General features: G+C 46.8%; 1 protein-coding gene across 4 annotated transcripts in view; it reads right to left on the minus strand.

The window, feature by feature from the left end:
• Positions 1-2,454: 2,454 nt before the first annotated feature.
• PRKCQ (protein kinase C theta) overlaps positions 2,455-16,106 on the minus strand; it is a 131,658-nt gene continuing 118,006 nt past the window's right edge. For all 4 annotated transcript variants that reach the window (XM_032473991.1, XM_032473990.1, XM_032473992.1 and 1 more), the window contains exons 16-18: positions 13,498-13,686; positions 4,191-4,319; positions 2,455-3,696 (exon numbers count right to left, since the gene is read on the minus strand). In XM_032473991.1, the coding sequence (XP_032329882.1) occupies positions 3,541-3,696; positions 4,191-4,319; positions 13,498-13,686 (474 nt within the window). In that variant the 3' untranslated portion in view covers positions 2,455-3,540. The remainder of the gene's footprint in view (positions 3,697-4,190; positions 4,320-13,497; positions 13,687-16,106) is intronic.

Below are 16,106 nucleotides of genomic sequence, written 5' to 3' on the forward strand. Positions count from 1 at the left end.
CCCTCTTTACTGGTCCGAAATGAACCCCTAAGCAAATAACCTGCTCCCGTACAGACGTCCTCGTTTCCTCCAGTTTGATGGTCTGCTGCTTTGTCTTGGCAAGTTATTTCACCTTTAATTAAGTTTATTTTCCTCTTTGTTTCATCGTGCTCAAGACTGGTCTGATTTAGAAGCATAAGACGCCGGGGCTTGCTTTGAATAGAGTGTCAGAAGAATTGCCAGTTGCATGATGAGTTAGGGTGGCCACTAAGAATCATGGGGAACACATCTTGTACCAGGAAATTCTGCCACGTGTCACAGGCATCCTTCACATTCTAAAGCATCATCGTTGACAGGAAACAAGAGATTTGATTGGAAAAATTATAGTATAATAAGACCTGCAGAAATAGGGGGGTGAACTGCTGGTAGGAAAAATCTAAGAGTGAAAGCAAGGCACACACCCCCCCATCCTACGCTTTTAATGGATCATTTGGTGGCATAGACTTTTATTGTTGTGCTCTAAAAATTTATACAAAGAGACATGGGATGGAATAATACGAAATATTTTTCTAGCCGCCAAGATAATGACTGTTAAATACGCCAGAGGGCTCCTGGCTCAGGGCGCGGCCATTCTGGCCCAGGCTGTGTCTGGCAGGCGGTGGGGGGCCCTCCGACTGGCACAGCACAGCGGTCTTGGAGGAGAATGGGAGAGCAGATTCAAAACAGATTAGGAATTACAGGGCTGCTGGTTCTACGCTTACTTCTGAAAACAGCTATGGAATCTACCTTTACACGGTTTGTTAGATTCTGAATTTTAGTGGTAGGAGCGACGAAACACACAGGCCTTTGTGGCCGAGTAGGTATCATTTCTCCATCCCGTTTACGCACCATCAGGACTGAGGTTCGAGATATCCACACAGCATGGGTGGCGACCAGTCAGAGCCCACACAGACTGATGGGTGCTTACCAGCCGAAGGTCAGCCCCACGCGGGGCCACGTGCTCCTCTCTGTCACGCTGAGCCTGGCTGCAGAACACCCGGAGGACACTCGAAAAGGGGGACTGGCTCTCTAGGCTCAGAGGCCGCCCAGCGCCCTCTGTGCGCGTGCAGTCGGGTAAAAGCGAGCAACGGCAGAACTGGCTGTGTTTTATTTTATTTTTTATTTTTTTAGTAGGGAGGTAATCAGGTTTATTTATTTATTTTTAATGGAGGCACTGGGATTGGCTTAAAAATTTTTTTTCTTTCCTTTTATTTATTTAAATTTTTTGGGGGGGAGGGAGGTAATTAGGTTTACACACACACACACACACACACACACACACACACACACACACACACAGTATTTATTTATTTATTTTAATGGCGGTACTGGGGACTGAGCCCAGGACCCCGGGCCTGCTACGTGCACACTCTGCCACCGAGCTCTCCCCTCCCTCCACAAAGCTAGCTTTCAAAGGACGTTTTAACGGTGTTATTGATCCGTTCTGTCCCTGGAGTGTTGGGGTTGTAACCCGCCTTACAGTTTATAATATATGTTGTAAATGAGAATTAAAATGGAGAGAGAGGAGTCTTAAGATGGGAAGACTGGTTCACAGGCTATTAAATAAACCAGGCATGACGAGTAGGAGGGAAAAGAGAGCTAAGTACGTATTCTGGAGAGACTGCAGAGGCAGGCTCATAAGGATTCGGCTAAGAAAGAGAAAGCGTGCGGTGGGGTGGGTTAGAGAGGGAGGGGGGCTGGTCAACAGTGACTCCGTGGTTCTGAGCCTGGACGACCGGGCCTGTGATGGTGGCTTTAGCAGAGTCGGGAAATACGAGAGAAAGATCATAAGAAAACAGGATGAGTTCACAGAACCTGTGTGAAGCCTGGCAGAGAGGTCAGAACTGGAGGTGAGGATTGAGGTGCTCTGCACTGAGTGATCCTTGAAGGCATGGGGTGGAAGGAGAAAACCAACGGGAAGTGAAGGCGAGGAGGAGAGAAGGGCGTTGGAGGCATTTGGGGAAGGAAGAGGAAAAGGGGCCAGACGGGGGGTGGGAGGCGGGTGACGACAGGTGGACGGGATGAAAGAGGAAAGGGCTGTGTGAGAGCATCTCAGGGGCTGAGGTCACAGAACAGGTCTTTCCTTGTATCCGAAGCTGCAGAGACGTAGAAGGGGAACAGAACATTCCACAAGACCAGGCCAGAGGGCCGTCCCTGGAGGAGGCAGTGTCAGGAGAGAGACTGGAGGGCAGAGCTGAATTTGGGGGTTGGAGACGTAGAGGCAACACACGTAGACCAGGAGGTCAAGAAGTCTCGTGGGGCAGGGAAAGAGGAACGTGAGACCAATGACTCAAGGTTTACCGACTTTCTCGCCCATTTGGGGATGTTTAATGATTCTCAAAATTTAAAACATCACCTCAGTGCTAGCTACATCTTGATAATAACCAAAACAGAACCAGGTTCTTGGGGGCGGTGGGGACAAGAAGGGAATTCAACTATTCAGAGGCATCCTTCTTTCTTTTATTCCATTTTTACATATCCACCTCTTCATCATTAAGTCACAACATTTTACCAAAATATACAAACAGCACAGGTACTTTAAACACGTATAGCTAGAATTCTAATTAAATAAGATCGCTGCAAACAGCATGCATGGGTCCTTATCTTGAACGACGTCTCAAGAGACTTACGAGTCATCAAATCACCCGTAATGGTGTAATAAAAAGATTGCTTTTCTCTTCTCTAGTAGAATTACGCACGTCATTTTTTTTTTTCTTGTTCTAATGTGAGGATGGTGATGAGAGGCTGCCACCGATGCTGAGATCAGCTGAGAGTGGATGGACGAAAAGGTTTTATTTGCAGTAGAATGTCTCTATCTTGGTTGGACTCGAAATTTGATTACTACGATAAGATAACCAGAATAGGGCTGTATTAAACCTTCCACATCAATGACACGAACTCTCCCCACCTTCTCTCTTTCCCACGAATTTCACAGCTAGTCAGAATGAATGGATTTGTAAATCTCAAGTTACAAGCTACGTTTATTATGAAGAATTCCCATAAGAACCTGCGCAGGGCTTCCCCCACTCCTTATTTACACCTTCCAGGGATGTGAACAGAGTAAAACGGCTTAGTGGTTTCTTGTCTGTGGCAGAGTGGAAGCCACAGCCACGCCAGGCCACGTGCTGGCTCAGCCTTTCAGGAGTTCGTGCTCACGCTGTGCCTTCAGTGAGCAAGGATTTCACTGATCGGCAGTTCGTGCCCAAGGGAGGGGCCGCGATTTAGAGCGGTGTTAAGTTTTCAAATCTTTCACAGCTCGGAGAACCATCTTTCATCAAGTAGATAGCTGGGGTTAGTAATGACCTGACGTCAAGCGTGGCTGTGAAGGAAGACCCAGGGGCCTCGTTAGTGACACAGAGCTGGTTTCTGCTGCGCAGCCAGCGAGGGGCGTTGGTGGGCTCAGCCTTTGTGGTTGAGTGTTTCTTTTCTTTTCCAAGACGAAAAGGAACCCAAGAATTGTCACTTGGGCCAGTTCACAGAGGAGAGGCGGCAGATCCCTTCGTGGACCCGGGGAGGTGGGATTCAGGATATCAGCCTCTCCATCCTGGGGTTCATGAAGGAAAAGTTTCTGAACATGTTCTGGTCCATGCTGTTGATCAGAGCTCTGTCTGCGCACGACAGCCGGGGCTTCTCATTCAAGAATTCCTTGTCGAAGTTGCTGCAGTCATGCGGTGATTTCTGGATCAGAGTTGAAGGTGGAGGAGGGGAGGAAAAGGGGAGAAAATCAACCACTGAAGTCATCATCCTCACTTCCGCTGCCCAGGCTAGTACCTGTGTGTGAAAACGCGGGCATCTGCACTAAAGTAATACTTACAGATGGTCACGTGGGGCTTTTATTCAACACCTCTAAGATCCTGAGTCATCAGTTTATCAATGGTATAATTAAATTCATATAAAGGAATTCCATCATGCGTACGTTCAAATAAGGTCTAATGTTTCTAGTTAATAGCTTACGTATGAAGCAGGCTGGCAACCTTTGAAAAAGTGGAAAGCCCCAATCTGACCACTGTCCTGTTCGTCTGCAGGGGACAGTGGGAGGTGGGAGGGGGTGGAGGGTGGGAGCAAAGGGACCAGAGGAGGGAAGGCGTTTTGCAGATTATATATTCCTGTTCTTTGACCAACATCCTTTACGGCCGTTGGTCCCCCCACCACACGGCCCCCGGCGCTCTCACCACTTTAGGCCTGAACGGCGGGTCAATCTCCTTTCTTTCCAGCTCCTCCCAGTTGATCTCCCGGAACAAGGGGTGCTGGCGAATGTCTCCCCTCACTCCCAGGCGGTTTTCAGGTTCCCGTACGAAGAGCTGAAAGGGGACAGAAGGGGAAGAGTTAGTTCTCCAGGGGATGAACCTGCCCCCCTGGATGCAGGCGCACTTCTTGGCGTGGGAGCCAGGACCACGCACGCTTGACTCCACCAAGGGAAAGGACCTGGTCGTGGCCCCTGCCTTCCGAACCTTGTTTTCCATTTACCATTATAAACGATCACATCAAACGGGGGTAACGGTCTCCCTCGAATGAGCCTGCTGACTATTCCAGAGTCTGGGCTTCGCCCTAGAAATGTTATCTTTTAAGTAATACAGACCCGGATTGAAATCAGCTTTGCCCTGGGTTATTCGCAGGGCCTCTGGCAAGTTCCAGAATGCTCTGGGTCAGTTTCCTCATCTGTAAGGACTAACCACAACACACACACACACAACACACACACACGCACAGGTGTGCACGAATTCCTGGTCTATGAAACACCACGGCAGAGCGTAAGGAACCAAAGCAGTGGTGGTCTGGCTGGCTGCCCAGCGATGGAGTTTGGTTTCTTCCAAAGCTGCCTGCTTAGGGTCACAGTCTTGCTCTCAGGAAAAGCTCACTTCACATGCACCATGAACTAGTCCTGACCATCAGCTTCGGATGTTGTAAGGCATCTGAGGATCCAGAATCACTCCCCACTCCTGCAAACCTGCTGGACGCTAACACTTAATTCAGATCCTCTTTAATCACCTCTGACTCGTGTGCATATGTATTTCCTTCTTCGCACTGTCCCCTCTCTTGCCGCTTTCCTCCAGGAGGTCGAAACGGACACTGGCCAGGACAGGAAAGAAACCTGAAACTCTTCAAACTTAAACAAAACATGTCAAGGGCTTTAAGGAGTGAGGAGAGTCCAGACATGTGAGCTAGAAAAGTCTTGGGTCTCCTGGGGGTCTGGAGGAGTCACCCTTTTCTTTAATTAGCTAGATGTTTACTTATGAAATAACTCGTACTTACAGGGTGTCATAAGGAGGCTATGGGTCTTGAAAACAGAAGCCAGGTCACCTGCAGTGATTTTTCCATAAAGTTCTGGCAGAACTTGGCCTCCATTTGCACCCACGGACCTCTTGGCTTTATACCGCTAATGAGAAGAGGCTACGTGCAGCCAGCCTACTGGTCTTAAAACACGGCTTTCCTTATCTGAAAATCTTCAAAAGCTCCCTCTGCTCTGCAATCACTAACTAACTAACCAACCAACTAACTAACTAACTAACGTGCTGCAGCAAAGTGTAGATTTTTTTCCTTTATTTAATTAAGAGCTTCTTCTTTTTTAAATTTTTAAATTAACAGAACTTTTATTGAGGGATCATCAGTTACAACGTGTCAATGTCTGGCGTACAGCGCAGTGTCCCAGTCACGCGTATACATACGTATATTCGTTTTAAGAGCCTCTTCTTAAAAGCCCGTGTGACACACACATGCAGCCACCTAACACAGCCAGGTGGTAAACTGCTGGCCTGGCCCTCTTCCCTCCACTATACGGCGGTCGCTGAGGCCCCTGTATGGAAACTTGGGGTTCCGAAGAACCCCCATAGAAAAACCACTGCACAGTGGAAGTAACACGAGAATGTCATCTGAGAGGCTTATGACCCAGTGGCGTGGGGCCAGTTTTCTGAGTCTCAATTTTCTCACCTGAAAAATGAAGGGTCAGACAAGGTGATCTTTATGCCCCTGTCCTGACACCCCCCTGAGCCCCGAGGCTGGCCTTCCAGGCTCTCTGTAATGCTGACGGTCATCCTTTGATTCCAGTGTGACCCTCTCTTCTGTCCAGACATGTCCACTCACTGAATACGCCACCTGCCTTTCCTATCTCTTCACTTCTCCAAGGACACTTCCATCTTGCAAGGACTTGCCTTAATCCACGCCTGCTTCTTTCTGCTCCACAACCCCCCCACCCAGCTTCCCTTGAGAGTCAGGTCTTCTGCTAGACCATCCTGATTTTAAAGACTGATTATAAAAGCGGGTACTGTTGAAGTGCAGTTGATTTACAATGTTAGTTTCAGGTGTACAGCAAAGCGATTCAGTCATACACATACATACATACATACATGTATATTTTTAGTTTCTTTTCCGTTATGGCTCATGACAAGAAACGGAATACAGTTCCCTGTGCTATGCAGTAGGTCCTTGTTTATTTTATATACAGTAACGTGTGTCTCTTAGTCCCAAACTCGTTTTGCTGTACACCTGAAACTAACCTTATAAGTCAACTATACTTCAATTAAAAATAAGAATTAAAAACAAAAGCAGGTATTTGATCCCAACTGTCAGCTGAGGAAACCAAGGCTCAGTAGCTAAGAAAGCAGCTGAAGACCCCAGGTCCAGCCAGCAGGAGCGCCTGAATGACCAGCAGCCCCTTCCTGCCTCTGCAGTTGGACGGTCTCTCCCCTGTGCTCCACAGACCGTCTCCCCTCCAGGAGAGGAATGAGCACACTGTATATGCATTTATGCTCAAAGACTGCCTTCCCCGCTAGAGTTTAAGGCAGGCACCACTTCTGTTTCTGTTTCTTGCAGAATCCAGCCCTGAGCCATGCATAAACATAACCCTCAGTACATTCTGTGGACCGTGTGAGTAAGCCGTCTTCCCCCTTTAGTTTTTCCAGATTACGTGTCTTCACTCTCCATCTTCTGTTAGCTCTGGTTTTCAGCATATAGAAAAGTTCGCAGTAACACACATTTTTCTGTAGACTCAAGACACCAGCAAGAGTCAACAGATAGAAAAGCAGATTGGCTTTTTTTTTTTTTAGAAGCAGAAGGAGTAAGTGACTTGCCCCGTCTCCCTTCCCTTGAAACGATCCTGGTAAATGACTGACTTCACTTCTGAAGGACGTTTGGATGAAACAAGATTAGAGAGAAGGGGTGAGAGCTTCAAGAATACGCCCAAACCCAGCCTCACGTGGCTAGAGTGAAATGCTGCAGGGAATGGTTAGAAGTAACTGCCTCAGGCCAAGGGCACACATGCTCGGTTTTCCATTAATTTTTCTCAGGAACATAAGCCATTTGTTCCAAGAGGACCATGACAAAGCACCTTCTGAGCCTGGTATGTATGCTTCTGAAATTAAAAAATAATTCTTTTAAAGATAAAATGTATAATGAGAAGGTAATATGATCTCCAGCTTCGAGACTCAAAATTCTTTCTAGTTTTGCACAGAAAAGTATCATCTTTTCTGCCTTGTAGCAGGTCACCCCCCCCCCCCAGTCCTGGCGATGCTTGGTGACCTTACAGGAGGTCGTTGGCTCTGCCGCTGAGAGGCCGCACCAAAGGAATCAATGTTCGTGAAGAAAGACTTGACTTTGTCCATAAAAGCCGTCTGAGGTGTGGTTTACATTTAGAGGAAAAAGCACAACTCTTACATCAATGGCCAGGACGCAGCTGGAGTTTGTTTAAATTTATTTGACTGTCTGGGCCAGAGAGCAGTGCTTGGTGGCTGTGGATGGCCTCCGTCCGCCCACCCGCCACTGGAATCTTTCCTCCCTCTTTAGTCCCTCCTCAGATGTATCTTTCTACAAAAGGGAGGGGCTATTTCTGTTTGAGATCATTAGTTTTCCATCATTTTCCAAAGGGACAGGACATCCTGGGTGAATAAATTAGGAAGAAAGGGGCATGTCTTTGGCAACTGTCAACTGGTCAGCAGCGTCCCAGCTGTAACTCTTAATTTCTTTAAATTTTTATACATTTTTAAAAGCTTGCTTTCCATTTACAGTTATTACAAAATATTGGCTGCATTCCCCGTGTTGTTCATCCATCCTTGAGCCTGTCTGACACCCGGTGGTTTGCCCCCTCCTCCCCACTGTTAGCCACTAGTTTGTTCTCTGTATTTGTGAGTGTGCTGCTTTTTTTTGTTATATTCCCTGGTTTGTTATTTTTTTTTATATTCCACATATAAGTGGTGTCATGTAATATTTGTCTTTCTCTTACTTATTTCATTTAGTGTAATGCCCTCTGAGTCCATCCATGCTGCTGCAAATGGCAAAATTTCATTCTTTTATATGGCTGAGTAGTATTCCATTATCCATCTATCTATCTCACATTTTCTTTATTCATCTGTTGGTGGACATTTATGTTGCTTTCATGTCTTGGCTACTATAAATAGTGCTGCTATGAACACTGGGGTGCTCACATATTTTGGGGGGATTATACTATTTTTTCATTTTTCAGTTTTATTAGGTAGAATTGTTACAATTTGCACATATACAATAAGTATATTGCATATAAATACATATATACAATATACTGCATATAAATACATACATACAATATATTGCACTTTAAAAAATTTACAAACATGTACTGTTCATTGTTTCTAAGAACACTTAGGAGGTGCTCATATATTTTGAATTAGAGCTTTTGTCTTTTCTGGATACATGCCCAGGAGTGGGATTCCTGGGTCATTGGGTAAGCCTGGTTTTACATACTGTTTTCCACCTTGGCTGCACCAATTTACATTCCTACCAACAGTGTGCAAGGGTTCCCTGTTCTCCATGTCTTCTCCAACATTTGCTGTTTGTGTTCTTTTTGATGTGGCCATTGTGACAGGTGGGAGGTGACGCTGTGGTTTTGACTGGCACTTCCCTGATTAGTGATGTCCAGCATCTTTTCATGTGTCTGTTGACCTCTTCATTTCCTCTTTGGAAAAATGTCTATTCAGTTCTTCTGCCCATTTTTTAAACTGGGTTGTTCTTTCTTTGGTGTTGAGTTGTATGAGCTGTTTGTATATGTTGGATATTAGCTCCCTACCGGTCATATCATTTGCAAATATTCTCTCCCTTTCAGTAGGTCGTCTTCGTTTTGTGTGTGGTTTCCTTTCCAGCTGTAATTCCTGATGTGCATTTGCTCAGTGCACTACATGAATCCAGGTCCTCTGAGGGCGACAGAGGATGGAGTCTGGTATCGACACCACTACACTTACAGATGTCACTACATGCTGTGTTGTTTAGCTTTTCCAAAGGACCCATTGCTTCTGGGTTTCACATTATGTATAATTCCCTTGAGGAAGCTTCCCAGAAATGGTACTACTTTTGATTTTTTTTCAGAAAAGGGAGCTCAATGATATGGGGGCTGTTGGATCAAAATTACAGAGCAAAAGAGGTGCAGAGATGACACTAGAAGCCAGTCTCACAGTCAGAAAACTGCATGATGGAGGAGGGAGGGGACAGCTCAGTGGCAGAGCACACACCTAGCAGGCACGAGGTCCTGGGTTCAATCCCCAGTCCTGCCATTAAAAAATAAATAAATACACCTAATCATCCACCCGGTAAAACAACATTAAAAAAAAAAAGAAAATTGCATGATGGAAACGGATTTTTATCAGCCCAGCTCCTAAAACATGGGAGAACTTTCTTCTTCATGGACAAGAACAGAGAATTTTTATTAACTCACATGGGAAGGAGTAAGTCCAGAATTTTCCACATGGATTTAAAACCTCTTTCACCAACTAGTCCTTTTTCCTCCCCGTCTTCATCCTCAGTTGTCTTGATTTCTGCTCTACTCACTAAACTCACTTTCTGCTCTCACAGTAAATCTTTCTTCCTGCCTCTGAAACTCTGCAGGCGACATTCTTTTTTTTTTATTTTCCAGTATTTAGCCTTAGGTTTAGTTTTGCTTTTAAGCTTTTCATTTTGAAACAATTATACTGCCTTAGTCTGCTTGGACAGCTATTACAAAATGCCACAGACCAGGAGGCTTAAATGGCAGATATTTATTTCTCATAGTTCTGAAGTCCAAGATCAAGGTGCTGACGTGGTCAGCTCCTAGGGAGACGTCTCTTCCTGGCTTGTCGACGGCCTTTCCTTGGAGCATGTGTTTGGAAGGAGAGCTCCCTCTTTCCCCTTTTTTCATAAGGGCATTAACCCATCTCGAGGGCCCTGCCTTCAAGATCTCACCTAAACCTAATTACCTCCCAAAGGCCTCATCTCCTATAACCATCATGTTGGAGGTTAGATTTCGACGTAAGATTTTCGGGGGGGGGGGCGCTGGGAGGGAACGCAGATAATCAGACCATACACAGAGAGTTACAGGAGGATGAAGAGACAGTAGAGACATGTTCTGTGTGCCTTTCACCCGGCTTCCCTGACGCTCACGCCATCTGTGATGATCCTGTGGCGTCAGGACCAGGAGACTGGCATTGACAGTGTGCGTTTGTCTTGCTCTACGGCGTCTTGTCCCCTGTGTGGGTCTGGCTACCACCAGGACAAGCAGGAAACAGAACCGCCCTACCACAGCAAAGACCTCCCTTGGGCCCCCCCCACCTCGTACTCACTCCCCCATCCCCACGATTCCTAACCCCTGGCAACCACGGATCTGCCTTCCCTCTCCCCAGTGTTGTCCTTTGAAGACTGTTACATAATTAGACTCAGCAGGAAGTGACCTTTAGAGACTGGCTTTTTTCCCCCTCACTCTGCTTAATGCCCTTGTGGTCCATCCATGCTGTTCTGTGAAGCCACAGTTCAGGCCTTTTTATTGCTGAGTAATATTCCACACACTGGACTTGGCACCGGTCCTCCTGTAGCTAGGGGGAGCCCTTTCCCCGGGGCGGCCTCTCTCTCCTTGGAAACCACCGCTCCGGCGTCCTTCCGCAGACTTGCTTCAATGCCCTCCAGCTGGCCCCCACCCCACCCTCAGCCGGTGCCTGCTGGGAGCAACCCGGCCGCGTAGGCGGACTCAGTGTGCGAGGCCCGGCTGTTCAGCTCTAAGTGCGGGCGGAGGCAGCCGCGCTCCGGGGCCTCCCGGCCCCACAGGCTCTGCCCTCATTTCCTTTTCCTGGTAGATTTGGGTGGTCCAGGCCTTCTCGGGGCAGCCCTCGGGCTATGGATGCAACTGTGTCTCCTGAAGCCCCAGTACCGAACCCCTTACCCCCAGGGGGAGGGTGCGTGAGGTTACACCGGGCCACGGGGGGAGGCTCCGTCCTCCGAGCGCGCACGCCGCGCGCTGGCGGCCGGCAAGCAGTCGCCTGCAAGCCAGGAGGGCTCCCTGCAGGAAGCCGCCCTGCACCCTGAGTTGGACTGCCGGCCCCCACGACGGTGAGTAAACACACTCCTGTTTAAGTCTCCCCCTCGTGGTGTTCCGTTATGGCAGCCGGTGCCGGCTGACGCCCTGCAGCCAGGGCCTTCCGAGAGCCAAGCGCGGAACGGCGGCCAGCGTCCCGGCGCCGAACGCTGCCTTTACGGAAACAACATGCTCGCATTCCAGTCCTGCTAAGTTATTTCTACTGTTATCTTTCTTTTTTCTTTTTTACAATTGGTTAATTTTGAAATTAACTTTCGTTCTGTGCGTGTTTTGTTCAGTCATTAAAAGTGAATTTAATTGGCCGTTTGGGGAGTCTTCCAAGCTCATGGCTTGTCTGGGTCCCTCAGCTGAGGGGAATGGACGCGGACTTTTAAATACAATAAACCTTGTGCTGGTCTCCCATGCGCTTTGTCAGCACCTCAGACTCGAGATACTGATGCCTCGGGGAGGACCCCACAGTGGCCTCAGCGTTGCCGACAGCTGTATGAGAGAGATGGACGTGTATTTTGCCCTTTACATTCAATTCCGAGTAGTTCTTCATGAGAAAAAAAGCAGATTAGTGAAAAAAGATGGGCCGGGTAACCTGAAGTTTGTATTTCAAATCTACCGATAGTGTCTAATGTTGAAAGATCTTACCCCAGGCCCCTTTCCGTGATAAAAGCAAGGTTACAGACTGTTTTTGTAAATGATTCTTCTTTAACCCAGCTGAGATGAGTTGCCGGAAATCCAAACCCTGTTTGTTTAAAACACCTGCATTCCCCGTGCGCTTTAGATTTGGCCTCTTGGTCACTCCCGCAGGTCTCTCTTGTCCACACGGTTGCTGGGATGGCTCAGGAAACGTAGCCGCTTGTTACAATGTGTAATTAGCGTGTTGTATTGGCAAGACGTTCATTTTTCACGACTTGTTACACTCACCCTGTAGATGGTGTTTTGCATCCGCGAAAAAGGTAAATTGGGACCTTGCTTTAAGTCTAAATTGTTCATGATGGCTCCCAGGTGCTCCTTGTTCCTCTGCGTGGGTCCGCCCGCGGGCTCCCGGCTCCCGGCCAGTGAGTCTCCAAAGCTGGTTTACATTTGTAGCCCTGGACGCTGATTCTTAATTGATCCTGGGCTGTCATGGGCAGGGTTCCGACTCCTGCTTTGATGGTAAACTCTGGAGATTGCTGCCAAGAGCCTGCATTCTCAAGGTTTCAGGGTGAAAAATACATCAGTCATTCCCGTGAGCACAGGGAGGGAATGGGGCAGGAAGGAACCTCCATGCTGTTTCCCACGGTGGCTTCACCAGTTTACACTCCCCCCAAAGTGCACGGGGGCTCCCGTTGCTCCACATCCTCGCCAACATTTGTTATTCCTGGTCTTTTCAGTAACAGCCATCCTGGCAGGTGTGAGGTGGTTTGTCTCACTGTGGCTTTGACTTGCATGTCCCTGAAAATTAGCGATGTTTCACCTTTTCACGTGCCTGTTGGCTGGCCACCTGTGCGCCTTTGAGAAAGATGTCTATTACTTTGAGAAAAATATCTACTGCGATCTTCTTGTCCATTTTAAAATGAGGTTTTTGCTGTTGATTTGTAGGAGTTACTTATACATGTTGGGTATTATCCCCTTATCAGGTACACGATCTGCAAACATCTTCCCCCGCTCGGTAGATCTCACTTTGATCATTTTATTTGCTGTGTGGAAGCCTTTTCACGGTCAGAGCCCCATTTGTTTGTTTTTTGCTTTTCTTTCCTTTTGGAGTCAGATCCCGTAAAACATCGCTTAAGACTGATGTCAGTGAGGCTGTGGCCTCTCTTTTCTTCTGGGAACTTTATGGTTTCAGGTGGACTGAGATAGATGGAACAGGGACTATGGGAAACAAGCTGAGTTTTCAGCCAAAAATTGGCGTTCGTTCAACAGACCAATTACATCTCCAAGTGAGGCAATTCAGGAGTCACGGAACTGATTCCCGGGCGTCTCTTTTGTACATGATGCACGTGAGGGTTTGTCTTACACTCATTTTGAAATTCATCCTGTTGGTGCCTCAGTTAAAAAAGACAGCGAGCATCCCCTTTAAATCCGGTTCAATATAATTATGTTGACTCTCTTGCGTGTGAGTCAGAATCTAACAACTGAATGCGAGCGCTGGTCAGAAAACCTAATCCTAACCTCACGGAAGCATCCTTGACCTCCCATCTTACCTTCACCAGAAGGTCCTTGGCTTCCTTCTCGAGCCATCGCGGGTAGAAGGGGCTGTCCATGCGGATGGAGTGGAAGAGCTCCTCCTCATCCTGCCCGTGGAAAGGCGACTGGCCGATGAGCATCTCATACAGGAGGACTCCAAAGGACCACCAGTCCACGGAATGGTTGTATTTCTGGCCCAGCAGGATCTGCGGGACCAAAGGCAAGAGACGTAATGAGTAAAAGCAAGGTTGACCTGAAAACCCTGCGTGGACTTCTTCAGACCACCCAGGAAGTAACTGAGGGCCATGGCAGGCCCCATCAACTTTGTTTTGTTTTTTTCTCAGTTGAGGTACAGTCAGTTACAATGTGTCAGTTTCTGGTGCACAGCACCACGTCCCAGTCATGCATATGTAGACATATATTCATTTTCATATTCTTTTTTCATTAAAGGTTATTACAAAATAACAATGATTACACTGAAAACTAAGCTAACGATTGGATAGAAATGAGTGGGCAGTGACGAAACAGCAAACTTTTGAGTGTCAATCTCTGCTTTTCCTCTGGCCGTCAGCAAACCAGCGGAACTGTGCCGTCAGCCCCCGTTTTCCCGTCTGTGGTGGGAGGTGGACTCAGACCTAAGACAGCTGGTATTTGAGCCCGTCAGTGCCTCTGAGGTGAACGGCTAAACTGAACCCACGTGTTTTACGGACTATGGTTCTGAGTCTTTGCAGAAGGTTTCTGCCGTGAATCAAACATCCAAAGAGGTCACCTGGCCAAGTCTACCCCCTAAACCTAACTGGTCATGGTTACAAAGAGTCAAATTTTCTGACTATGCCGAGAGAGACTAGGATGATGAGCTGTTCCAATCCAGAAATCAGATCTCCAAGGGCGATGCACAGCTTGAGAGCAGTGCTCTGAGTAGAGGGAGTCTGGTCTGTCCTTCAGGGAAGTGCATCTAAGGTCTGGAATCCCACCTAACTCATTTTTGTTGTTGTTTTTTTGGGGGGAGGTAATTAGGTTTTTATGTATTTATGCAGTTATATTTATTGTTTTATTGAAGTATAGTCAGTTTACACTGTTGTGTCCATTTCTGGTGTGCAGCATAATCGTTCAGTCATACACATACATACATGTATTCGTTTTCATCAGAGGTCACTACAAGATACTGACTATAGTTCCCTGTGCTCTATGGTAGAACTCGTTGTTTATTTTACATATAGTAGTTAGTCTCTGCAGATCTTGAATTCCCAATTTATCCCTTCCTCCCTCCTCCTCCCCTGGTAACCATAAGTTTGTTTCCTATGTCTGTGAATCTGTTTCTTTTTTGTAAATAAGTTCATTAGTCTTTTTTTTTTTTTAAGATTCCATGTATAAGTGATATCATATGGTATTTTTCTTTCTGGCTTACTTCACTTAGAATGACAATCTCCAGGTCCATCCATGTTGCTGCAAATGGCATTATTTTATTTTTTATGGCCGAGTAATATTCCATTGTATAAACATACCACAGTTTCTTTAATGGTCATCTATAGATGAACATTTAGGCTGTTTCCATGTCTTGGCTATTGTAAATAGTGCTGCTATGAACATTGGGGTGCACGTATCTTTTTGAATTAGAGTTCCCTTGGGATATATGCTCAGGAGTGGGATTGCTGGATCATACAGTAACTCTATTTTTAGTCTTTTGAGGAATCTCCATACTGTTCTCCACAGTGATTGCACCAAATATTCCCACCAGCAGTGTAGGAGGGTTCCCTTTTCTCCACAGCCTCTCCAGCATTTATCGTTTGTGGACTTTTGAATGATGGCCATTCTGACTGGTATGAGGTGATGAGACTGACAAGGGCTTAATTTTCAGAATATATAAACAGCTCATACAACTTAATAATTAAAAAAAACAAACAACCCAACCCCCAAATGGGCAGAAGACCTAACCAAGCAATTCTCCAATAAAGACACACAAACGGCCAATAGGCACATGAAAAAACGCTCATCATGTACTTATTTTAATGGAGGCACTGGGGACTGAACCCAGGACCTCGCGCATGCTAAGCATGCACTCTACCACCGAGCTTTTCCCTCCCTGCCCCCACCTAACATTTACAGAGATTTCTGTCCACTTTTCTGGCAGAAACGGCTTTGAATTCTGGCCTTTCAGCAACTTCCTTGTTTATCGTTGGAAGATAGTCTACATGTCGCTCTGTTCAATGCTTGTCATCTCAGCAAACCAGGCTGTGACCTTCTCCAAAACGGTACACAGGGCCCTTTGATGGATGAGTGAGTGGATGAATAAACTAAACGGGGTCCTTCCACATAGCTGAAAATTATTCAGCCTTAACAAGGAAGGAAATTCTGACACAGGCTACAACATGGATAAACCCTGAGGACATTGTGCAAAGTGAAATAAGCCAGACACAGAAAGACGAATACTGTATGATTCCACTTGTGTGAGGCATCTAGAGAGTCAGGTTCACAGACAGAGTGGATGATGGTTGCCAGGGTTTGGGGGAAATGAGCAGCTATTTGCACAGAGTTCCAGCTGCACAGGATGAACAGTTCTGGAGGCTGGCCACACAACTATGTGGACCTATTTAACGCCACTGAGTTGTACTCTTAAAAGTGGTTA

The sequence above is a fragment of the Camelus ferus genome, chromosome 35 (assembly GCF_009834535.1).
Source record: "Camelus ferus isolate YT-003-E chromosome 35, BCGSAC_Cfer_1.0, whole genome shotgun sequence".
Classification (NCBI taxonomy): domain Eukaryota; kingdom Metazoa; phylum Chordata; class Mammalia; order Artiodactyla; family Camelidae; genus Camelus; species Camelus ferus.